The 26,017-nt window shown below is 50.3% G+C and overlaps 1 protein-coding gene across 1 annotated transcript in view; it reads left to right on the forward strand.

The window, feature by feature from the left end:
- IA-2 (tyrosine phosphatase IA-2) overlaps window positions 1-26,017 on the forward strand; it is a 687,617-nt gene that overhangs the window by 134,033 nt on the left and 527,567 nt on the right. The window contains exon 2 of the mRNA XM_050187564.3: window positions 11,804-11,854. Coding sequence (XP_050043521.2) covers window positions 11,804-11,854 — 51 coding nt within the window. The remainder of the gene's footprint in view (window positions 1-11,803; window positions 11,855-26,017) is intronic.

Raw genomic sequence — 26,017 nt, forward strand, 5'->3', positions numbered from 1 at the left:
ATCTGTAGTTCTTAGTCGAAGCAACAAAATGATAAATAAATAGAAATAAAAATCGGTGAAAAATCGACTGACAGCAGGTGGAATACGAAACCACGTCTTCGCATTAAGTGTGCGATGCTTTTACCAACTGAGCTACCGCGGTGACGTTTTCCCCATCCACTTTCTGGGGTATTTATGTCTGTCAAGCGCCACCATTGATGGCCATTGGAGTGGATGCAGAACACCCTATATACGCAGGTGTCACGTAGTTAGCGAACTTTTTTGGAGCGTAGGGGCGTAAGAAACCAACAAACGATGACGCGAAGGCCAACCAATAAACCTACAGTAGGGCTAAGCCAAATCAACCACGAGGGAGAGGTCGACTGAGCCCATTTCCGTGAAGAACGTGTGCGTAAGTGCTGTCAACCGGCACAGGTGATGTTTCGACCAGGAACCGGAAGCTTTGCCCGCGCTATAAGTCGCACGATACCTCGTCGTGGCTCCGGAAGCTGTTTGGTCCCGCTTCAACGATCTCGTGTAACCGCGATAGGGTTGCGCTGCCTTATCTTTAAACTTCTGGATCGACACCTGGTGCGAATAAGACGAGCCTATTTCAGTTTCGCGCGTTCCAGATTCTAGCTCAAGATCGACCGGGGGCAGCCTTACAGCCTTTTCCAACGTGTCCGAGGCCTTGCTCCCTTTTTTTATTCTTCACTGCGGGCTTTGTCTTTTTTGGGACGATAGCGAAGATTTCCTTTGTTCTTTTGAGTCCCTATCTCAAAGGCCATGTGCGACTTGTGTAGGGAGGAAAGTCTACACACAGTATACTTGTTCTTTTGCAAAGCATACGCCCATGCTGTTGTTTGTCCAGCACCGATAACGCCACGCTGTTATCGACCTAGCGTTGATGCACCTACGCTGAATTGTTTCGGCTCTGTGGCGATCGACTCCATCGATCACGTGTGGAAAGAAGCGTCTCGCTTAAAATCTGCCGACGCTTGGTCAAGTAGATGGTGCGTTCTTTCACGAAATCGATGCCACAGCTTTCCGGTATGCTACTGCGCTAAAGACGAAAATGCATGGGCCAGAGCAAATACATTGTTACGACTTCAGGACACCGCCTCGGTGGCATTAATTTGCACACGGGGAGTACATTTTCGACGCACTTGTAGACTAGCGTTTTCGGAGACTGGCGCACAGGTAGAATCGAAAGGAGCACATGCATATGACAGCCTACGCATGCATATGAGGGCGTGATTTTACAGCAGAGCTGTATATGGCTAGGGTTCTGTGTATTTTTGTACTCCGTGAACAAGAACTATCATCATCAATGACTCATACCCCTGTACGCATTCATGCTCCCTTAAGCAAGAAAAAAATACAATGGCTCGTAGCGCTGTTAGGCAGAAGCTGCAAGCACTCAGCAAAGTGAAGCGAACAGTGCTTAAATTCTTTCTAATCAGGCATGCAACGTACAGAAATGCATGTCAAAAACTGTCCTTATATATGGCTGATACCCCCGTCGCGGGCCGTCCAGTGCGCCCGTGATCGGGCCGGCACGCTAGACCTGTCAGTCATGTCGTGGAATTAGTCGGGTGCACGTTTTATTGCGTTTTGCTGGACCCAATTAAAGTTTATTTACTCACTCACTCACTCACTCACTCACTCACTCACTCACTCACTCACTCACTCACTCACTCACTCACTCACTCACTCACTCACTCACTCACTCACTCACTCACTCACTCACTCACTCACTCACTCACTCACTCACTCACTCACTCACTCACTCACTCACTCACTCACTCACTCACTCACAACGCTCATGGCTACTCACTTTGCGTGAATTAGCTGCGATACACAATACTACCCCTGTTGTTGTCGATGATTTTAATGTGGATGTGTCGGTACCGAAGAGGGAGCGGTTTGTGCGTTCCCTGTTGCAGCCATATTGCTTGCGATGCCACACCTATGCGGCTCAACCGAGCCCCCAGCGGCGTACGTACGTCGACTTGACGTTATCAAATAATGTGATTGCAGTTGTGAGTGAAATAATCACCACCGATCAAGACAATAAGTGAGTGTGCGTACCTTTCGTCACGATGGCCACCCATCAAGACAATAAATGAGTTCGTGTCTTTGTTTAGAATTATCTGTCACCTCCATGTCATATGCTAAACAGCTTCGCTGGTCAACCACCTTCACAGAGTAGAAAGGCTCATTATCTTTTTTTTCGTTCTTATTTTTAACAGTGTGTTTGTTATTACATTTTGGTATTTCTTTTATTTTTTTTCCTGTAACATTTCGGGTCAACTTGGCTACTTGCTCTCGTCTGGTTTTCCGCGCGTCTCATTACAGTTAGCAACCCATTTCCACTTGGAGGTTGCGTTAAGCGCATACGTTTCTGTAAGTCTACTTAAGTGCACCCAGAACCTTTCTCATCACAAAAACAAGTTTTCTAGCCATATCTAGCACATGTGGGAAGCAGGCAAGAATCATAATAAAAGGAAAGCTAGCCTTTCTATAGTGGTGCTTCCCACGATACGCGGGCGCTTCTTTGGCTATAACATGAGAACTTAATACCACGTAATACGTCCCCCATTGGAAAAAGACAAGAAAAAAAAAATCGACAGGAGAAAAGCCGGGAACGAGTGACGGTCAGCGTTTTCGTCAAAAGGGTCCATCGCTGGCGCTTCGCTCCAAGACTCGCTTCTTGTTTTGCCAAGCTTAAACGAGAATCACGCATGAAAAAGATTCGCTTTGTGTAATTACTTTATTTTCTTAATGGTGGCCAGTGAAATTACTTTTAAAAAAGCCGGAATGGACCCATAATGTGCGTGGTCTTGTTTACCCTATGTAAAGTGAGCTCAATAATAGACAAGAAAGAAAAACTCGCCTGTAAAGGTAAAGGATGCAGAAATAAAGAAGCGCTCAGCGGCGATAGAAGCGGGAGAAAAGATGACCATGAAAAGGCAACTACTCGGGGGAGGGGGGGGGGGGGGGGCGAACGTATTTAATTACTCCCGAAGAGCGCACACACGCACAGCGAGACTGCCGCACTTCTCCAGTTCTAAAGAGGGGAGGGGAATGGCTGGGGGGGGGGGGAGGCACCGCTTGAAAGCATTTTCCGGCCAGGCAACTCCCAGAATAGAGTCGCCTCGTTTCAAAAGGAAACGTTAACCTGCGTGGTAGCAAGAGGGGAGGACGAGTGATGTAAACCCGTGCCATCAACGGTCCAGAAACGAAGAGTAGAGTTTGGGAGTCGCAGGAGCACCATCGCAGGAGGAGGAGTGAATGCCAGAAGAGCACGAACCCGAAGGCAAAAGAGAAGCAAAGAGCCACAAGGGGTGCTGGGCGCGTTGGGAGCCACTGAACGGATCGGGGCCCAGCCCTGACGCTCGGCGCTAAAAGAAAGGGGGCAGTGCGTTCGTGTGTGCGCTTGTATGTCTGTGCGGCGGCAAGTCACCCGAGCATGCGTTTGTCCGCAGCCGCGCGACACGGGGCGGCTGGAGGACGGGAGCTGAGGGTGAGGGGAGGTGGGGGCCATGAGGAGGAGAGCGAGGGTGGAGGGGCGGCGGGCAGCACAAGAACGTCACCGGAGCGCCGGAGATCAGGTTTCGACGGCCGGGGCGGTGTCCGAAAGGCCACCGCCGCCCGCCTTTTCTTTTGAAGCGTGGAGCCTTCAGGGATCACCTGAATGGGGAGCTCTCCCGCGCGTTTTAGGGATTGAAAGAAGCGGCGCCGTTCCTCCCCCCTTTTCTGGGACCCAACGTTCCCGCCTCTCTCTACGGGTCGGTGCGTTGGTGGAGCTTGGAGGACGACGTAAACCGACGCCTCGTCCTCTGGCGACGCTCCGCACTTTGTTTGCCTTTCGAAAAATAATTCTTTTAAATTTTTCTTTTAGTTTTAATTATAGTTTTTTTTTTGTTCTTTTTCTGCGGACTGCTCATTGTTGAAGAGGTGACCCGAAAACAGGCCCAAGTACACGCGCATTGTGTCCTCAGCATTCGAGGGCCTGCTTTAACGAGGACGCGTGCCAGACGGTGATATTTGCTCCACAGCTCACGAAGACATGATACTCGTACGAAAGCAGAAAAGATGCGTAGTTATAAAGAAAAGGGTTAGCTAGGGGTGTCGTGGCAGTTTCGACGCGATTTGCCAAGTGTCAGAGCACGAACACAGGCGGGATGAAGGCATGAAAATAAAGCTGGGCATGGTGCTGTGTTTCATTTTTAAAATAAAAACGAAGCTTTCTTTGCCTCCTCCGACTTTCCCACCGCTGCTGCTGCTCCTGGCTACGGTTTTGCCTGTATTATAACTTTGGCCCCTGAGTATGTGCCACTGAGGAGGAGGAGGACGAAAGAAAGAGAGAAGGGAGGGATGTTAACCTTAAATGTGTCTGATTGGCTACCTTACACGGGGGGACGGCAAAGGGGAATAGAAAGATGAAATACAGAGAGATAGGGGGGGGGGGCGAAATACGCGGTGATTTCGCGCACGCATGGGGAGGGCCTCGCCAATTCAAGGGGGCGTTTACACCGGCCAGTCGCCCTCAAGAAAGACAAAAGTGCCTTCACAGCTTGGTGGGCCGACGAGCGATGAAAACGTGCCACTGAATATTGCCACCTGGTGTTTTGAGCCAGCGTTGCGTGCCCAGCAAGAACGGCGATTGAAGACGACGAACTCAAAGATCTCGCGCCAGCTGGAGAACCGTCCTTATTGTGCCTGACATTTTCGTGTCTGGCTGCTGATACTGCTGCTTACTCTTGCCTTAGCGCGTGACAAACTGGTGGAGGTGCGGGGTAATGAAATCTATGCACCAAACCCCTCCGGGCAGCAGGAGCTCCAGCCCCGTACCGGTGGTTACGCCTGTACACCGCGCCAGCAGAAGGATCCGTGGACAAGCCCCTGAGTTTGGACTCCTCCCAGAGAAAATGGCAGCTCTGACCACCCCAACCGGTATGGAAGGCACAACGCCGATTGATTGTACGCTACTCAATCCGCGAACGCCGAATCCCTTCCACGGTGCCATACATGAGGACGTTGAAGATTGGCTGGTGCACTATGAACGTGTTGCCGCGTTCAACAAGTGGGATGACGCAGACAAACTGAAAAACGTATATTTCAGCCTTAACGATGGCGCACGTGTTTGGTATGAGAATCGTGAAGATGCCCTAACTTCATGGGCAGAATTCAAACGCCGGATTCTTGAGACGTATGCGAGCCCTGATCGCCGAGAGCGAGCTGAGCGTGATCTCCAGTCCCGTGTACAAATGCCGATCGAGGGTGCCGCAATGTATGTAGAGGACATGACGCGTTTCTTTCGATGAGCCGACCCCAGCATGTCGGAAGAAAAGAAGGTGCGGTACCTGATGCGCGGAGTGAAAGAGCAGCTGTTCGGCGATCTCATGCGCAGTCCTCCCAAGACTGTGTCAGAATTTCTTTCCGAGGCCATCACCATGGAGCAGACTCTTCGCCAGCGGACACCATCACACGAACGCCAAGTGAACACTGCCTCACCTACGGACTTCTTCGGAGCTCTCGGGGGTCACGTCGATTTCTTTCGAGAGCTCATTCGTTCCGTGATCCGCGAAGAACTCCAGAAACTATCGGTACCTTCACAGCCGACGCTCAGCTCCTTGTCCAGCATTCTCCGTGACGAAGTCCAGCATGCGCTAAGAGAACCACCCTTCAACACAGAAGCTCGACCGCTAAGAAATGACAGCCCCCGTATGTCATATTCGCAAGCCTTGAGGCAACCTGCCCCACCTCCCTCCCCGCTTCGCGCCGCGCGCCCGGCCATGCTAGAGTCCGTCCAAGCTTCCTCGTATTACCAGGACCACCGACAGGCCCCAAGGAAATCAGACGTGTGGCGGGCACCTGATCGCCGTCCCCTTTGCTTTCACTGTGGCGAAGCTGGGCACGTATACCGACAGTGCTCCTATCGAGAGCTCGGACTACGTGGATTCTCAGCGAACTCGCCGCGACCTAGGTTCGGCCAGCGTCCTCCTGAAATTGAAGACTACGTTGCCCAGCAGCGCGGTTCTCCATCAGCTCGACACCTGCAGTCACGCTCCGCTTCGCCGCGGCGGTTTTCTTCGACTCGCCGTACGTATTCAAGCGTGGTGCACGGTCGGTCGCCCAGCCCACGACGGGAAAACTAACCACAGCGACCTTTGGGGGCGAGACCGCTCAGTCTGGACGTGCTCAAGGACCCCTACTGACGCGTACGCGGACCGACGATACATCGACGACGACAGTCCCTGCTGATTACGGAAGAAGAATTTCTTTGGACATTCCTGTACTGCTCGACGGTCGTGAATTGACTGCTTTAGTGGACACTGGAGCGGATTATTCTATAATCAGCGAAAAACTGGCTACACTTCTGAAGAAAGTGACCACGCCTTGGAATCAAACGCCAGTTCGTACAGCTGGTGGCCACATCGTTACACCACTCGGCATGTGCACGGCACGAACACAGATTCGCGGCTTACGTTTGTTGCCAGTTTGAGCATTCTCCCTCAGTGTTCTCGAGACCTAATCATCGGCATGGAGTTTCTCAGGGAGCACGGAGCTATCATCAACATTCGAGAACGCCTCGTCACTTTCTCGACAAAGAGCGCCACAGCGACGACCAACACCATCCATCCTCGAGCATCTCTTTGTGTCATCGATGACGCTGTCACATTACCACCGCGTACAAGTGTCGTGGTTCAAGTGGCATGTGACAGGCTCGTACACGGTGAAGTGGTCACAGAAAGCAATCGCTCTCTCCTGCTTTCTCATGGTGTTTGTGTAGCAAGAAGCCTTGTCGATCTCCATGATGGCCACTGTAAGGTTCTTGTCACCAACTTCAGCTACGAACACCGGCACCTTTTCCCCGGTACTGTCATCGCCTACGCCGACCCGATCGCCGATGTCACTGAGTGTTTTGTTTCCGAGGCAACCGGCACTGCTGAAGCACCTCTACGCAACGTCGACATTAGTCCAACGTTTCCTGAAGAGAACAGACAACCCCTGCGCGAGCTGTTGCTTGAGTTCCACTCGTGCTTTGCACGGTCGTCGAAGATACGTCAAACATCGATTACGAAACACCGTATCATCACCTATGACGACGTGCCCCCCATACGGCAACAGCCTTATCGTGTTTCCCTGACCGAACGACATGCGATTCAAACGCAGGTGAAGGAAATGCTTCAAGACGGCGTAATCCAGCCTTCATGCAGTCCCTGGTCATCGCCAGTAGTTCTTGTTAAAAAGAAAGATGGCACGCTTCGATTTTGTGTTGACTACCGGAAGCTAAACAACGTCACAAAGAAAGATGTGTACCCTTTGCCTCGTGTCGACGATTCTCTGGACAGGCTGAGGCACGCGAAGTATTTCTCCTTTATTGACCTGAAAAGTGGCTACTGGCAAATTGAAGTAGATGAGCGTGACCGCGAGAAAACTGCTTTCGTAACTCCGGACGGCCTTTAAGAATTTAGAGTACTCCCTTTCGGCCTCTGTTCCGCTCCAGCCACATTCCAGCGAATGATGGATACCGTTCTCGCTGACATCAAATGGAAAAGCTGCCTCGTCTATCTGGATGATGTCGTTGTCTTTTCGGAAACTTTTGACGAGCACCTTCGACGCCTTCTGAATGTACTCGAAACCATTCGATCGGCTGACCTTACACTCAAGCCAGAGAAATACCATTTCGGTTACGAGGAACTGAAGTGCCTTGGTCACGTCGTAAGCGCGGCAGGTGTTCGGCCCGATCCCGAGAAGACTGCTGCCGTAGCAGCTTTTTCCGCTCCAATCGATAAGAAAAGTGTCCGATGATTTTTGGGCTTGTGTGCATATTATCGACGCTTCATTGAAAATTTTTCGAAGATTGCAGATCCGCTGTTTCGCCTTACGCGTGACGACACGCCATTCCTCTGGACTGATGAACAACCTTTGCGAACAGACCGTTTTGCGGAGCTACAACGTCGATTGTCTTCTCCTCCCGTGCTCGGTCATTTTGATGAGGATGCTGACACAGAAGTACGCACTGACGCCAGCAATATCGGTCTCGGAGCTATCCTGGTGCAACGGCAAGACGGGACTGAACGAGTTATCGCCTATGCGAGCCGCACTCTGTCACGCGCAGAGTCCAATTATTCCACCACAGAGAAGGAGTGCCTCGCGGTTATTTGGGCTACCACAAAGTTTAGGCCGTATCTCTACGGGCGGCCATTTAAAGTTGTGACCGACCATCACGCTTTGTGCTGGTTGACCAACATCCGAGACCCTTCTGGACGATTGGCACGTTGGAGTCTGCGACTCCAGGAATGTAACATCACCATCGTTTACAAGTCAGGCAGAAAACATGAAGATGCTGACACGTTATGACGAGCACCTGTTGAATCTCAGAATCCTGACGAGGAAGACGACAGCGCCTTTCTGGGAGCCCTCAGCGGGCCGGATCTGTTCGCTAAACAGCGAGCGGACGCTGAGTTAAGACCCATCATCGATCACTTAGAAGGCGGCATCGCGTTCATTGCTCGCCCTATTTCGCGACGGTTGTCATCATTTTGCCTACGAGGGGGCATCTTATGCAAAAGAAACACAGGTGCCGGCGACAAACCACATCTTCTAGTAGTACCTCAAGCCCTTCGCGACGACATCCTATTAGCCTGCCACGACGAGCCGACATCGGGTCACTTGGGCTACTCAAGGACTCTGGACAGGATACGGCAACTGTACTACTGGCGTAGACTAACTGCTTGCGTCAAACGCTACGTGAAAGGATGCCGTGAATGCCAGCGCCGCAAGTCACCACCTTTCAAGACTGCAGGCCTTCTACAACCCATTGACCCTCCGCGTACGCCGTTTGATCAAGTTGGAATGGACCTTCTTGGACCATTTCCCTTGTCTTCCTCCGGCAGTAAGTGGATCATTGTCGCAACTGACTACTTGACGCGTTACGCTGAGACGAAGGCACTACCACGCGGGACAGCATCTGAAGTTGCCCAGTTTTTTATGCATCACATTGTGCTTCGGCATGGCGCACCGTCATTCATCATCACTGACCGAGGGACGGCATTTACGGCGAAGATTCTGGACGACATCTTCAAGCTGAGTTACACGAGTCATCGAAAGGCCACTGCCTACCACCCTCAGACTAACGGCTTGACAGAAAGACTAAACAAAATACTGGCAGACATGATCGCTATGTACGTGGATGTGCAGCACAAAACGTGGGACGAAATCCTACCGTACGTAAAGTTTGCGTATAACACTGCCACGCAGGAAACTACACACTTCGCACCATTCCGCCTCGTTTATGGTCGAGATGTCCAAATTATGCTAGGCGCCATGATTCCATATGAAGATACCGACCAGCTCGACCAGTTAGCTCCTGACGTCGAGGAGTACATTCAGCGCGCCGAGGAAGCGCGTCAACTGGCCCCTGTGCACATAAGACAGCAGCAGTGTACAGATGCAATAAAGTACAATCTCCACCATCGACAAGTTACCTATGAGCCTGGTGACCAAGCTTGGGTTTGGACACCCATTAGACGGCGAGGTCTCAGCGAGAAACTCCTGAGCAAGTACTTCGGACCATACACAGTACTAAGGCGTGTAAGCGACGCGAACTATGACGTGATTCCAGACGGAGACCTGCCATCGCCCAAGCGCCGTTTACCACGCACAGAGACTGTACATGTCGTCCGCCTGAAGCCGTATTTTACACGGTGAAGTGTACTAGTGAAACAACCTATTTTTTTATTTTGCTGTCGTCGCGTCGCCCTCCAAAGAACTGCGAAGCGTTTTTTTTTTTTTTGTTCCCGACCACAGAACACATTTTTCCGTGTGCATTTCCGTATGTGTGCTAGCGCGTTTCCTTTCTTTTTTTTTTGTCTTACCTAATTTGTGTAGTTCCCGTCTACGTTTTGTGTTTGAGCATCGAGTCGATGCTCAATTGGGAGGGGGAATAATGCCACCTGGTGTTTTGAGCCAGCGTTGCGTGCCCAGCAAGAACGGCGATTGAAGACGACGAAGTCAAAGATCTCGCGCCAGCTGGAGAACCGTCCTTTTTGTGTCTGACATTTGTGTCTGGCTGCTGATACTGCTGCTTACTCTAGCCTTAGCGCGTGACAATATGTTCCCGAATAGATAACTTTGCTCACTGTGTGAATACGCAATTGGGGATGCACCACTGAGCATATGTGCCCGAACGTCACGGAACACCATAGCTATCGATATGTGCAACTGTGTATGTGGGACTAGGTATACAGCGAAATAGACAACTTTAGTCACTTGGTATGTTCAACTGGGTATACGAACTCCAATGTCCCAGAAAGGGTATGAGGCAAGTACTGAGGAAGTCGGCCACAGAAGCAGCCGAGTGTGGAGAAAGAAGTTAAGCGAACAAAGTGGGAAATGAAGTAAAAATGAATATGAAATGCCATCGGAAGCACCCATCGTTCACTTGATTCAGGGGAACTCCGCTACGTGTGGTCGTATGAAGGGTATTTCAACACGCTGTTATTAAACTCACTGGCCCAATAGCGCCAGAGTCGAAAACGCATTCTGGCTCAGGAATGCTTCTTCGATCGCGACAGTTTAAAAGTGCTCTAAGGAGTAACTGAGAGGTCGGATTTTTGCGTAAGCCACGAAATATCGTATTTGCAGTCACGAGACATTGGACTACCACTACAGTTACGCTGTTACCATGGTACATAAAAGCATTCGAGCTGACAAAGGCTAGTGGTCTTTCTGCTCGTACCATTAACCAAGACGTGAACATAGCTATACCACATTTATAATGCTATATTGGATCTTAAAATGTCGAATACAGCTGTGGAATATTCAGCTCCCGATAGTGATAAGGGAAAAGGCGGATTCGTGAAGATTACAGCACTGAAAAAACCCCACGCCAGCAATGCAGTGCAACTTCGCATTGTGAAAAGTGCGTTCATTACTACCTAAAAAGATGCGTCGCCACCGGCTTTGCTGTGTTTGTCTGAGGTTGTGTCAAAGTAATACAGAATCAGCACGTCATACGCGTACATCTCTCAAGGACAAGCGCATAACGGCTTCGGTGAAAAAAGGGCCATGCAGTTCTGTGGCACGGGCGCCACCTTATCTGTGCGCGCGCGGTAACTTTAATTTTGTTACACGCAATCTAATTATTAGATGTACTGAACGCAAGAAAAAAAAAAAGACCTTATACAAGTATACCAAAGGGGATTAGTCTCTCGAAACTGCGCTGTGCCTTATGAGGGACGCCTTAGTGGACGGCTCTGTATTAATTTATACCCCTACTTGGGGACTTCTTCACGAGCACCAAACGAGCGTTGTTGCTTTGCACCCGCATCACAATGCAGCTGCCGTGGCCGGGAATGGAACCCTCGACTGCGTGCCCACCATCAGAACGCCAGAGAGCCACCGGCTGCATTTACTCATACTTATTACACACGCTTGTTAATAGAATGTAGTGGGGAAAGAGCGTGCCTTGTGTGACTGCACACACAATAACACTACAGCATGTCAGAATAACACAGAAACAAGGAAGCTGCCTCGCAAGAGCCTGATCCAGCTGAACGGAACAGGACATCTAAAAGTTGGATCTGTTGACAAATACTATGCGCCTCCCTCCCCCCCCCTCCCCCCTCCCCCCCCCCCAAAAAAAAAGGTGATCTCATATTTTTATGAACAAACGTTGCTTCATAGTTGTTTGGAGGAAGAAAAAAGTGTAAATTTGTGCTTGATGGCAGTGTGCGTTTCGTATTAAGGCAACTTGAAATGTTCTGATGGCCATATATCTGAAGTGCTTTCTTTTATTTTTCATTCGCAGGTTGCTCCTTCGTTGAGACACTATGCGAAGAGGACGAATTCTGCTACGACGGTAAGCTGTACGTTTAGCGCATCTATGGGTCGCCAACGACGGAGTAGCTCTTGTCCGTAGACAAAGCTGTTCTTTGCGCGCATCGATACCTGCTGCCCTCATCATGCAGTGTTGTAATGTTTGTAAAGTCTAGAGTCTGTCTAGAGGGAACCCTGATCATGAGAAGGAAATTCATAGAATAATAAAAATGGGTTGGATCGCATACGGCAGACATTGTCCGCTCCTGACTGGAGGCTTGCCATTATCATTGAAAAGGAAGGTGTATAGTCAGTCCATTTTACCGGTGCTGACATATGGGGCAGTGACTGCAAGATTGACCAAGAAGCTTGAGACCAAGTTAAACACAGCGCAAAGAGTGATGGAACGAAGAATGCTAGGCATAACGTTAAGAGACAGAAAGAGAGCGGTTTGCATCAGAGAGCATATTCAAATTGACATTAAGAGAAAAAAAAATTGGAGCTGGGCAGGTCACGTAATGCGCAGGTTAGATAACCATTGGGCCATTAGGATTACAGAATGGGTACCAAGAGGAGGGAAACGCAGTAGAGGACGGCAGAAGACTAAGTGGAGCGATGACATTAGGAAATTCGCGGGCGCCAGTTGGAATCGGTTGGCGCAGGACAGGTGTAATCGGAGATCGCAGGGAGAGAGGCCTTCGTCCTGCAGTGGACATAAAAGATGATGATGATGATGCATCTGGAATATCATGGTATGACTTCACATACTATGGAAAACGTTTTGATGGTATGGAAAACGTTACAACTGTTGAGAATCACCTGACGCACATCTATTGATGTTTCCTCGGATTTTCGCTGACTACTGAGCAATGTCGCATCGGAGCACGTGGTCGTAAAAAAATTAACAAGAAAAATGAGGTCTTCAAGGGCGGTCCTGAAATACGCATGCATAGCTCAGAGCGCTTACGTGTACTCATAAAACAGTAGATTGCATGAATCACACTTGACTATAAAGCAATCTAGTGGCCAGCTACGGACTGCGCGAGAATCAGCTTCTGATTTTCAGGCCTGTTCATGGGCTATGCATGCAGCATGGCTGCGTGTTTTCTTATTTAAACGTTGGCCTGCGCTCTCTTTCGTGAAAGTGGCGACCGAAGTTGGCGATCGAGCATTCTAAAGAAGTTTTATTCACGCTGTTCTTTTGTAATGCTTCGTCTTTTTTTTCAAGTTGTGCAATACTTTTTCACACATAGGGCATACCTTCGAACCTCTTTTGCTGTGAGTATAGACTCAAGTTTCTTTTTTACACTTTGGTTTCTGAAGGAGGGTGTCGGACCCAATCATCAAAGGAAATAAGCTGATTAAATGTGCGCAGTCTCGTTGCCAAAACTAGCATGCGCCAAATGAACACACGCGTTTACTAGCACTGATTCGGGGAACACGGAAGTCACTGCTCGATCTGCGACCTTGCCGTGCGCGGAATCAAAAGGCAAATATATTTTTAAGCACGTGGATAGTACGTCCAGCATATTTGTTTATCACTCAAAAGGCCATGATAATATCTAATGAACTTTACATAACTTACTGTAAACTGTTCTTATACTGGTGCGCTGTCGACGGACGTTATAGGTGCATGGTATCCCGATGATCAATTTTGCTTACATTCTGGCTGTATTAACAGCGCAGTTTTCTGAGGATGAGAAAAGTCGAAGCAAGCGTATAACTATTTTGAAATCAGCACCTGTGTCTTGGAGCTATTCAGAGATTGTGTCAGTCCCAGTGGACGAACTCATTGGACCTTAATTGTGTTTAGAAGCTCAGCAGACTGGACTTTCCACATGCGGTAAAAAGAGTGTTGTAGTGTAAGATACATTTAGGGTTCAACAGCGACAGCAAGGTGCGTTCGGAGTTTTCAACCATCAGTGCTGAATTTCATCTGGCACAACTAAACTTAGGCATGCATAGGCATGCTACCGCATTCTATAAGAGAAAAACGAACATTTATTTATTTGTTATCTTTATTTGTTTGTATTTTCTTTACTGTAAAAATATATCTGGGTTTTACGCGCAAGTACCACCATCTGCTTGTAGAGCAGGCCATAGCGGGGGACTCCGGATTAATTTTTGGCGTTCTGGGGATCGTTAACGCGCAACCAATGCACTGCACATGGGCGTTCTTGCATTCAGCCCCCATTGAAGTGCGGCCTCCGACTCCGGGATTCCATCCCACGACCTCGGGATTAGCAGCGCGCCACGCCAAAGCCACTACTACGCCACGGCTGGGATACTGTAAGCCTAACCAGGCTGTTGTGGGAGGGCGACAAACATATAATTCGCCCAACATCGTGTACACAGTACATTATATCACGAAAAGAGCAGCTCAAGTTTTTCCCCAATACATTCTTTTATTTTTAAGATCTTGTACCTGAGATTGATTATCAACGTAGCCTTTCGCAGACTTGTAGCTGGGAACTGTTACCAACGCTGTTACTATACAGTAAAAAAAGGAGACAAGACGTGGAGTTATTTTTACTTACAAGATGTGTACAAAACACAAAATTGTCAATAATAAGCTTCGTCGAAGTGTATTAGTCCTTGGTGCTATAATACACAAGCTGTCGTAGGATCTCGTGAATTTACAGTGCACCAGTATGAAATTGTGCTATCTCTAGCGTCGCTTTCCTGACTAAACATGGGCTTCGTGGAACTCTTGTGGTGCAGCACAAGTCGCATATATATATATATATATATATATGTCCTAGCGTGTGCGTGTCCTAATAGCACTTGTAGGCTGAACTGCAATGAATATTCTGCTACGCTAACAATGTTGCAAATTAGTTAACTGTGTAGGTTGATGGAGCCATCCCTGCACTCTTACTGTTTCAAATTCTGAGACTCAAAAGAAAATAAAGAGAGAGTGAGATAGAAAAGAAAAACCACCTGTCCTCAGAACTTGTGGAGAGGAGTGAAGAACCGTGTCTTGTTCATAGAAACAACAAAACGCCGCCCGCCTGAAGCGCCGGTTACTAGTTATTGAAGACGCTGGGCATACTTTGAGATCTTGAAGCAGCTGCAGACGTAATAAGAAATAGAGCTTTGTTGGAAGCGTGCGCATGACATAGCCTGTGCAAACGAGAACAACAGAATAAACGGTTCGCATATCGGACACTTTATAAGGGACCACGGATCGGCAAAAAGATCCCCCCCCCCCCCAAAAAAAAAAAAAGAAAAAGAAACAGCGCCTGGTTCTTGTTTGGTTATTGATATTTTAATTTTTCTACAATTTTACGTCCATTTATACCCTGTAAAAGGAGGTTAAGGAATGAGCGGAACTTTGTTGTCAGATGTCATGAAAGCTAAATCTTTTGTTTCTTTATATAACAGTAAAACAGAGAATCTTAAAAGACATACCTTACGAAAACGTTGCTGTTCGCAACCTATCTCGCCCATTGTCGGCATCTGGGCCCCACGCGTACGATTTGAAAAACAGCCAGAACTTCTGTCACAGGAGCAGGATGTTGCTGGCTGCAGGGCAACATGTTCCTCCTCCTCCTCCTCCTCCTCCTCCTCCTCCTCCTCCTCCTCCTCCTCCTGTGTGACAGTTTTTCGCGTCTCCTTTGATCCCTGTACAGGCGCCGGCCAACAGTTCAGCAGTGGGTCCTACGGCTTTGCAGCCGACGTTGCACGGTTGTCATTTACTATAGGTTTGCCCGCTCCAAATTTTTCTTCCCGCACAAGTTGAGAGTCCTTAGGCACGTCGTTCGAGGGCATAAGGGCGCTGGAAAGGGGGGCTGTGTACCTTTTCGACAGAGGTCAGGCTAATGCGAAAAAGAAGCCCTTTCGAGTGGCGATCGCTGACAGGAGGCCCTTGCTGTGAAAAGGCACGAGAATCCGTAGGAACTTCCGCGTGATCCGACCGGCCCGGCCGAGCGGCCGACTTGTGTTGTTTGAGGAAGCCTTGCTATGCCAGTGCAGTGGCACGAGGGAACAGGAAGAAAAAGGCTCTTTTCGAAGCGAAGTTTTACAAGTTTCGTGAACTGGTGAGCAGCCTGAAATATGGGCTGAAAGCGACAAAGAGAGAGGGCGAAAGAGAGAGAAAGAGAAACGGTTGGAAAAACAAACAAGGCTAACGGGAACAAAATATCGAAGTCAGTGCTATGAAGTCCGGTCCGGGCAAGCTTAAAAAAATAAAAAATACATATAAATGTGCGCTTACTTGGCTTCCCTTAACGTTTTACCTCCGCAGCGGGCTTCACTTCTTTTGTGCAATGCCCTTTGTGTGTCTGCAATGTTATCGCGCCTGATGGGAAGGCGGTCTTAATATTCACATCTAAGAATTTGGTGAGCCTAATGTTTTATGCGCTGATCATTTTCGTTAGTGTAGTGTGCCGCGGTGTATCTGGTTCTCTTTCTGGGACTGGCATATTCGCTAGTTCAGGCACCCATTAGAGTAATTTGAATTGCACAGTCTAGGCTTGTTCTCATTTGTACGTCAAACTGGCTAAGCTTAATATCACGAAGTTTTTCCGTGCCATGCCATTCCTATCGGAGGGTGTTTATGTCTTACAATACGGCTCTAGGCATAGCGAACGGGCTGGAGACCGCGCCGTTTGGACATTCTGTGTGCGGCGCTCTTAATGTCTATCATAAAGGCCCGAGAGAGAGAAAACGATAAATGATAGTCAGTTAGGCTAACCAAGCCTGTGCATCACAAACCGATGAAAGCACTTCAACACCTTTTTGACGACGCTGACCTAATTGACGAATATGGACACCACAGCACTGCACGGCTTGTAATTGTAGGCGTATTATTAGTGCGTCTGAAACAAACTTGTGTACCTCAGACATCCACGGACTTTGTTTTAACTCGCAACATTTCGAAAGGGACTATTACCCTCCGGTCGGATGCATTTTTGTCTGTTTTACCTGTTTCGCTTCCTATAGGCGCATATATTGTACGATCGCCTCCGGCGTCAGCGAACATTCCTGTTCGAATATGTTGAGACTGACTGCCTCATTATTATTTTTCTTATCTATGTCTTATCATCTTCCCCTTCAGACTTCCTTAAGTGTCGGCGAGCCAACAGGGCAGCGCATATCCTTGGTGAATATCCCTGCCTTTCCCTCTTTGTCAATGGCGCACTCTTCTGTTTTACTTAAGTATTACATAGTGCAAGCATCTTTTATTTTCTTTATCCTATATTATTAAACCAGTAAGGCGTAGCCGTCACCTGCAACTACTGTACTTATTTTCCTCTCAATCATAATAATTAAAAAATCAACCCGGTTGGTTGCTAGGCGCTGGGGCAAGGGGAATGGGAGGAAAAGCTTACGAGAAGGAGAGGAATTCAATAGTTCATCTACACTGGAGTCGCCGCCGTAATGAGAATTACACGCACTGGATCACAGCTCAGTCCGGTAGCCTTCAAAAGTCGCCGCAGCGTTCCTGTGGTCGTTATGCAGTTTCGGTATGCGAGACATGTAATCTGAAGGTATTGTCCAACAAGAAAGGTTTTTCCGTCTAGCTGGGCTATAGAGCTGTTTAAAGACGCGACGGAGTATTTCTATCTTTTTTTCGATTCGGTAGGTGTCGGTCCACTCAGAAAGTGGTGAAACTCTTCGCGGAGTGCGAGTTTCCAAGTGCTTTAATTTGTTACCGCCTGTATGTTGAGCTGACATATGACGGGAGAAGTGGTAACAGGAAGCTTACAAAGCCTTACATACATGGCTTAAAAGATTAGCGCGCTAGCATTACTACGGCCACTAGATTCATGATATGGTTTACAGGCATCGCGGTATTATGCCACCTTGCGGATCGTACAAGCAGCGGTGTGTGATAAATGGACAGAACACACGTGTTGCCCGATGTAGGTATTTTATCTTTCAGTGCATGGCTGGTAAGGTTAAAAAAAAAAAGCAATAATGACCAACGTCGTAGATTCGCGCATTTGATGGCACCACTTTATTTATTTATTTATTTAAATAGTGTATAAGTATTTAATTAATTAATTAATTAATTATAACTTTCTTGCTGTGATGAGACCATTTTAAAAGCCAATTAGCCTTTGTCAATGTTAGCTAAGTACTTCGATACTTTCATAGTATTAAAGAACTCTGGTGTTGACCTCACTAAGATACTGTCAGCGCTTGTTATACCTGTGACGCTTTCATGAAATGCAGCTGGTTCAATACTGGCAAATAAAATCACAATCGTCCCGAAACGTTGTGAAAACAAAACACGTTTCTTCGTTTATGGTAGTCTGAATGCTCTTTAGAATAGACCTCCCAGTTCGCGCAGTCAGAACTTTTCATTATAAAGGCGCAGGAAGTTCCATTAAATACATTGATTGGAAACTGGTGATGTCACCGTTGCAATGAAGAAACATTTCAGTCTAACTTATTGAATCAGGGCGTCGTTGCTGGTGTGGCGCCAGGCGTAGAGACTCGTTGGTAAATTTACTGATGCGAACTGATGACAGTCTAGCATCTGTATAGTAGTTTTGATCGACACATGCGCTTTTCTTATCAGTGCAAGAAAACAAGCTACGTGAGCTGTTATTTTGTCGCAAATGATGTCACAAGAAATGCTGCAACAGGCACAAGACAGCATCATGCCAGAAGTAACGCGATCAGAAGTTTCCTGGGAAGTTTGCCCGCAAGACAGGGCTCTTGCGTCTATATGACGATAGCAATGCGGAGAAGCTTTCTTCCGGACCGTCAGTCTTCCCGTCAGTCTTCCCATCAGTCGACCCAATGTGGCTAATGTCACTGAACACTAAAAAGACTTTACAACTATCTTTTCATCGACGGAAGCTTCACCATACTCCTAAGTACGTTTTTTGCAACTCGGAAATATCCTCAGTGGAGTCATGCAAGTACCTTGGCCTTACTCTTTCAAATAACCTTTCTTGGTCCTCTCATATTACCAACATCACCAACGAAGCCAATCGCACACTTGGTTACTTCCGCCGCAACTTGCGCTTCGTACCACCATCCTTAAAGATACTAACTTATCTAACTTTTGTCAGACCTAAGCTAGAATACGCATGCTCTGTTTGGGACCCACACCAAATCACCCTTTCTAACACTCTAGAAGCAGTTCAGAATCGTGCAGCTCGCTTTATTTATTCTGATTATTCTTACCACACTAGTGTCTCTCAGCTAAAATTAAAAGCAGGAATTTCCAATCTAGATATAAGACGTCATGTCTTCAGACTGTGTCTTTATCACAAATTTTATCATTCTGCTCCTAGTGCTTCAGCCATCATTCCAGCACACCGTCAGTCTTGCCGATTATGTCATGAAAAATCTGTGTATCCTCCGCCTGCCCGGACCACTGCGCACCTACATTCTTTCTTTGTGAAGACTGCCCGGGACTGGAATGACCTTCCCGCCGACGCCGTGCACCACTCCAATCCACATCATTTCAAGGCTGCCATTGAGTCCATATTCCACTGAAGTGGCCACCCATCCCTCATGTAATACCCCACGTTGGGGCCTTTGAGGTAATAATAAATAATAAATAAATAAATATGAAAGATGCTCCACCGCACCCGGGGGCGCTGCGAGCGCTCGGCGGCGTCGGACGTTCTTCGCTCTGGCTCCGCGGATTTTCCCGTATTTTTGCGCACTATGACCGTCATACCCCTCACAACCGATTTTATCGTGATCGCCAAGTTCTGTGCTTTGCCCGGATACCACTCTCGTCCAGGTGGGCCAACTTTCGGCACTTTTAGAGACTCTTTTCACTCCCGGCTACCACGCCGCCTCGCTAGGCTTTGTCTCATTACGCCTAGCGCCCCTCGTCGCGGCTTTCAGCCCGACGATGGCGGCAGCCACTGCGGTAACGGGCTACGACCCTGCCTCACTGCAAGTGATTACGATGGAGACTTCCTCTGCCGACCAACTTATGCCATCGGAGAATGAATACCTCGAAGACATGGTGAATATCTGGAAACGCAAGCAAGCGAAATGCAAGCCCGCGTCCTTGCACCGAGACGCCGCAGCTGACAGTCATTCCGCAGCTGCGCAAGGCACACATGCGCGGCGTCCCACAGACGCCGCGCGCACCTCTATTTCTTCGCCGTTGGCGAAGCAACGCAAGTGGCGTCCTCGTCGAACTCCTCGCCTCTCCCGAGACGACTACATCGTGGTCCTAAAGCCTCGCATTCCCTGCGAGCTCCGAACCTTTTCCTCGGCTGATCGTCTGGGCGACGCAATCCGAGCTTACCTGGGTGACCCGACCACCATACAAGTGCAAGTGTGGCCGATCTGGGACCAAAACATAATCATCGGCAGCACTACCGTGCTGCCCAAGGCTGAACAACTCCTCGGAGATTTCCAGCTGCCGGTGGGGGACCAGCTGCTACCCGTCCGAGGTCACGCCAAGCCTACCGGGGAAACTTCCAGGGGGGTTATCACCATCAACCCTGCCGAGACCCCTCAAAATATAAAGCTAGAACTTCACTGGCCCCAAGGTACCATCCTTGCGGTCCGTAAACTCGGCGACTCCACCGCGGCCGTGGTTACCTTCGAGGGTACGAAGCTCCCCCGCTTCCTCTTTCACCACTGCGTGGCGACGTACGTTCGACCATATAAAAAGACAATCCCGGCCTGTCCTCAGTGCGGCACCATAGGCCTAAGGCCGTCTGTGTGCCCCCATCCCAACCCAGACCGCTGTACCCAATGTGGGACCCTCGCTCCCGAAGGCCTCACCGACCCCGATTGCCAAGCCAAGTGCCTCCTCTGTCACGGTGCTCACGAAACCGGGGCCAGAGGTTGCACGGGCAAATACCGGAAGCCCACGTCGCCCTCAGCACATCCTCGAGCGCTCACGTCACCACCACTCCACGACAAGAAGGGTGCCCACCCGAAACAGCCTGGCTCCCAGCGCCCGGCCGAAACCCAAGAATTTCCGCCGCTCGATGTCTCGACAGCGCCACCACAGGTGAGTAGTTGGGCAGGAATTGCTGCTCCCAAGCCTCTCTCTCCCCCACCTACTACCCCTCCCTCCCCTGAGCTTGCGGCCCTTCGCAAGCAGAACGCGGACCTTCAGCGGCAAATTGCATTACTGACTAAGCAAGTTGCATCCCTGCAACAGCACACTTCGCAGGCGCCCGGCCCTGCCGTCCCTACCCAGACGGCCCCGCTTGCCGCCCCCCTCAAGCCTAGCCCTCAGGCGGCGCCCACACCGAGTACTCCCCCGGCTACCGTAGCTAAGGCTCCTCTGCCGATTGATTCAACTTTGCCCCTCGAGGAGCGCGTCTCCCGCCTTGACAATCTGCTCCTCCACCACATCTCCACTTTTTCCGTTCAACACATTGTAGCTGAGGTAGTGCAGGCCATTCAGGCCTGGGCGATTACTCAGTTCAAATCCAAAACATCACGGTCCCGCTCTACCTCGCGAAGTAGTGTCGGTTCCGCTCCCCGGCGCCGCAAGGTGGCCACCACCACCTCGACACAGGGCAACCCGGCTTCCATCCCCCTTCCTGTCTCCCAAGGCTCCGAACAGGGCATGGAGGATGACATATAAAATCTAGGACATTCATGATGGCTACCAATCGTACACCCAATTCAAATCTGCCGTCCCGCTTCGATATCGTACAGTGGAACTCCAGAGGTTTCGGGAACAGGCGAAAGCGCTCACACCTTTCCCTATTTCTTCAATCAATTGACTCTAAACCGGCCGTCTTGGCACTCCAGGAATCTGGCTCAACCCCAACTCTTTCCGGCTACTGCCCCTACGTAGGCGGCACCACCACTTGCCTCCTCGTGCATAAGATGTACACGGTGGTTCATATCGATCTCGATCTGGACCTCCCGTATGACTACTGCATGGTCTCAGTGCTTCCTAGCGGAGGGGCCAACCCTCGATTCATATTCTGAACGTGTATTGCCCCCCTCACCTATCGGGGGTCTCCTTCGCGTAACTCTTCCATCAGGCCTTGCGTACGGCGGCCCGTGAACCCCTGGTGATAGTCGGCGACTTTAATGCCCCCAGCCCTCACTGGGGCTACCACTACGAAAAGACCCGAGGCCGACAGCTTAAGGAGCTCATCTCCTCGCTTAGTCTCGCGCTGCTCACTGATCCCGTACATCCCGCACGTTGCGGTAATTCGGTGTCACGTGACACTTGCCCGGACCTCTCCCTCACCCGTAACATCCGCGATGCTACGTGGGAGAATCTCGATGAAACCCTCGGTAGCGATCATTTTCTGCTACGCATTGCCTTCACACCGCGACAGAAAATGCGCCAACACTGGGGCCAGGCCCGTCTTACCGACTGGACCAAGTTCAGATCTCAACCCTTCCCCCCGATCCCTGATTCAGACGAATACGCGGCGTGGGCATCCTATGCCCTTCATACGCAACGAGTGCACACACAGACCCTTGCCACCTCTAACGTGACTCCTGCTATCGACCCACACCTCCTCCATCTCTGGGATGCTCGCCGCGGCCTCATACGCCGTTGGCGGCGAAACAAGCTGAACCGCAAACTCCGCTCCCGTATCGAGCTTGCCGATATATGCAGCTTGCCGATTCAAATTGGACCGACACCTGCACGAAGGCAGCAGGCCAGATGAGCTCCAAGAGCACGTGGCGACTCTTCCGGAGCCTTCTGGACCCCTCCACCACCCGTGGAGAAACACAGCGTCAACTCCGTCGCGCCTTGCATGCCCATCAGGGCACGACGGATCAACTCGCGAAGGATCTCTGCGACCGATACATTTGTCGCACGGTCGACCCCGTGGGCCCGGAATACACATATTCTGGTTCCCCCAACTCCAACCTCGACGCTCCATACACGCTTCCCGACTTGCGGGCGGCGCTGGCGAAAATGCGGCGGGGCACGGCTCCCGGCCGGGATGGCATCACAGTGTCGCTCCTAGCCAATCTCCCCGACCAGGCTCTTTTGTCGCTGCTCCACCTTATTAACTCGATATGGGACGGCTCGCCACTCCCATTAGAATGGACCACATCGCTGGTCACGTTCATCCCCAAGCCAGGCAAGCCGGTGAGCATTGAGGCCCTGAGACCCATCTCTCTCACCTCTTGCGCCGGCAAACTCATGGAAACTATGGTCCGCGACCGCCTTTCCGCCTACCTGGAGGCTAGGGGGACCTTTGCCGACACGATGTTTGGCTTTCGCCCGCATCTGTCGGCACAGGACGTCTTGCTACAGCTCCACCACGATGTCACAGAGCCGAATACTATGCGCCAAAATGACAAAGCCATTCTCGCTCTCGATCTTCGGGGCGCGTTCGACAATGTCAAACACACTAGCATTCTCGCTAATGTTTCCACCGCAGACTGCGGACAGAAGACTTTCGACTACATCCGCGCTTTTCTTTCTAATCGCGCCGTCTTCATCCGCCTCGATTCCACCGAGCACGGCCCTTACCCACTAGGCACACGGGGTACACCTCAAGGAGCGGTCTTGTCACCTCTACTCTTCAACTTGGCCATGCTGAACCTCCCCTCCCTCCTGCAGAAGGTCGAGGGGATACACCATGCACTCTATGCTTACGATATTACAATTTGGACCAACACCGGCTCTCCGACTCAAATCGAGGAACGCCTACAACAGGCGGCTCTTCTAGTGGACACTTACGCCGCTTCTTGCGGCCTAGAGTGTTCTCCATCCAAATCGGCACTCCTATCAGTCTCCTGCCTACCGCCACCCCAGATTACTCTCCCGTCCGGCCCTGTCCCGTCGGTCCAGGACCTTAGGATTCTCGGGGTTCACCTCTCGTCCTCCCTGGACCCTAAGGGTACCATAGCTGCTCTCCGACGCACCAGCGAACAAGTGAGTCGTATGATCCGGCGGGTCTCTACCAAGCGTGGCGGCCTCCGAGGGACCCAGTCCCTCCAGTTCGCCCAAGCGTTTGTGACTAGTCGGGTCCTCTACGCCTCACCATACCTTGGCCTGCGTCGTCAGCACGAACACCAGCTGGATATTCTTCTCCGTTCCGTGTACAAACGCGCGCTGGACCTGCCCATCGCTACTTCCAATCGCCGCTTTGCAGCCCTGGGGGTGCACAACTCCTTCGCGGAGCTGCGGGAAGCCCATCGCGTCAATCAACTCACTCGTCTGTCGCAGACGCCTTGCGGGCGCCGCCTGCTACACAGACTTGGCCTCAGCTCCATCTCTAACCCGGTCCCTCCCTCCCCGATACCGGAACTCTGGCGCCAGAAGCTATGGGTGAAGCCACCGCAACATGAATCCCGAACAACACTCCGGTCGCAGGCAAGCGCGTGCCGCAGCCCTCCAGGCGCGCCACTCCGAACGCCCCGGCGTATTCTACGTAGACTTGTCGCGCCCTTCCCCCTCGGGTCACTTCACGGCCGCTGTGATCACCGAGGGTCACCACGTCGATGGCCTCTCGTTCAGAGCCGACACTGTAACTCATGCAGAGGAGGTTGCCATCGCTTTGGCCGCCTCCCACTCCACCACTCGCACTATCTTGACAGATTCGCGCTCAGCCTGTGCTCGTTACATCCAGGGTTCCATCGCCCCGCGGGCGGCTAGTCTCCTTCGGGCCGCCTCCTGGCGCTTCAACCCTCACTCCATCAGAATAGTCTGGACCCCAGGCCACACAGGTCTTCCCGGCAACGAGGCGGCGAATGCCGCTGCCCACGCTTCTTTCCTCCGGGCCGCTGCCCCTTCATGTCCTGTGTCGGATCCTGGTAACTCGTGCCTCACACGCTACAGCGATATTCTGTATTATTATCGCACTTCGCGCCGACTCTACCCTAACCCTACACGCGGTTTGGCGAAAGCGGACGAACGACTACTACGCTGCCTTCAGACCAATACTTTCTTTAGTCCGGCGGTCGCCCGGCACTTCATGCCGGAAATCTCAGGCACGTGCCCGACTTGTCAGGTCCTCGCCGTTACCTTTCACGTTGTGGCTTCGTGCCCCGCCACTCCACTTTCCTTTTCATCCCCTTTCCCCATCCCTACTAGAGAGGCTTGGGAGGAGTACCTGCTCGGCTGCTCTACCTTGGAAGCTCAACGTTCCTTGGTGGCGCGCGCCCGGGCAGCGGCCATCTCCAATGGCGTCCCGGAATAGGGGCTGCCACTCAGGCGCACAGCAAGCAACTCTCTTATTAACTTCTTGAATAAAATGTTTCTGCCACCACCACCACCACCGCACCCTGGAGCTGTCTTAGAAAAAAAAGATCGCGGCGCTGACATTTTGTGTCAGTGGCAAGCTCCCGCCCAGCTCTATTTCCGCGGCTTGAAGTACGCCTAAGGATCACAAAAAAAAAAAGAAAAGAAAAAAGAGAAAGTCAAGGGGCATTTAGCCAACAACAACAACAACAACAAATGTCCCTACGTGGACGAAGGCGAAAGCCTTGCGACCACCGAGCGGTGCTTAGACATTATAACAATGCAAGGTCGTGGGTTCGACTTCCACAAAATATCGAGGGTTCGAGTGCCATAATTAATCCTACTTTAATTCACTGTGCCTTAATTACCTTAGCCTTAATTAATACAAAAGGTCGTCCGTTCGTCTTCCACCAAAGGTCGTGGGTTCGAATGACTTAATTAAATATATCTTAATTTAATGTGCATCAATTTATTTCACCTTTATTAACACCAAATGTTGTGAATTCGGCTCCAACGAAGGGTCGCGGACTAGTGCCATAATTAACTGTATCTTAATTAAGTTCGCCTTAGTTAACACCAACGGTCGTGGGTTCGACTCCCACCAGAGGATGAGGGTTCGTATCATTTTTGTTCCGCCAACGCCGGATTTTCCTCCTCATGAGCCATTTAATGCGTTAGTGATAAAAAAATGGCAGTGTGGTGCGAACATACAGCTGAAAAGAGACAAGTACAAGCTTTGAAAAAAAATTAAAGAAAGAAAGAAACAAACAAAGAAAGGAAGAAGGAAAGAAGGGAAACAAACTGAGTTTCGGATCATTCTAACACGAGCCTCAGTGAAAAGGAGCAGGCTTACGTGTAAGTTAGGCGCGCCTAACCGAAGCTGACGAAATCTTCTGCACTTCACAGAAAGTGCTTAACGCCGTGCTGCACACTGTAGCAGCCAGTGATCCAGCATAATCGCTGCGGCGGAGCAGCGTAAGAGATCCGGGACTCGAACTTTCCGGCAGACGTGTTCGCCTGCTCGCCCTCTCTCACCACTGCTGCACGTTTGGACGCGTTGGTTGTGTAAGCAGTAGCGAGCCGAAAGATTTA

This window comes from Dermacentor andersoni, chromosome 2, assembly GCF_023375885.2.
Source record: "Dermacentor andersoni chromosome 2, qqDerAnde1_hic_scaffold, whole genome shotgun sequence".
In the NCBI taxonomy this organism is placed as follows: domain Eukaryota; kingdom Metazoa; phylum Arthropoda; class Arachnida; order Ixodida; family Ixodidae; genus Dermacentor; species Dermacentor andersoni.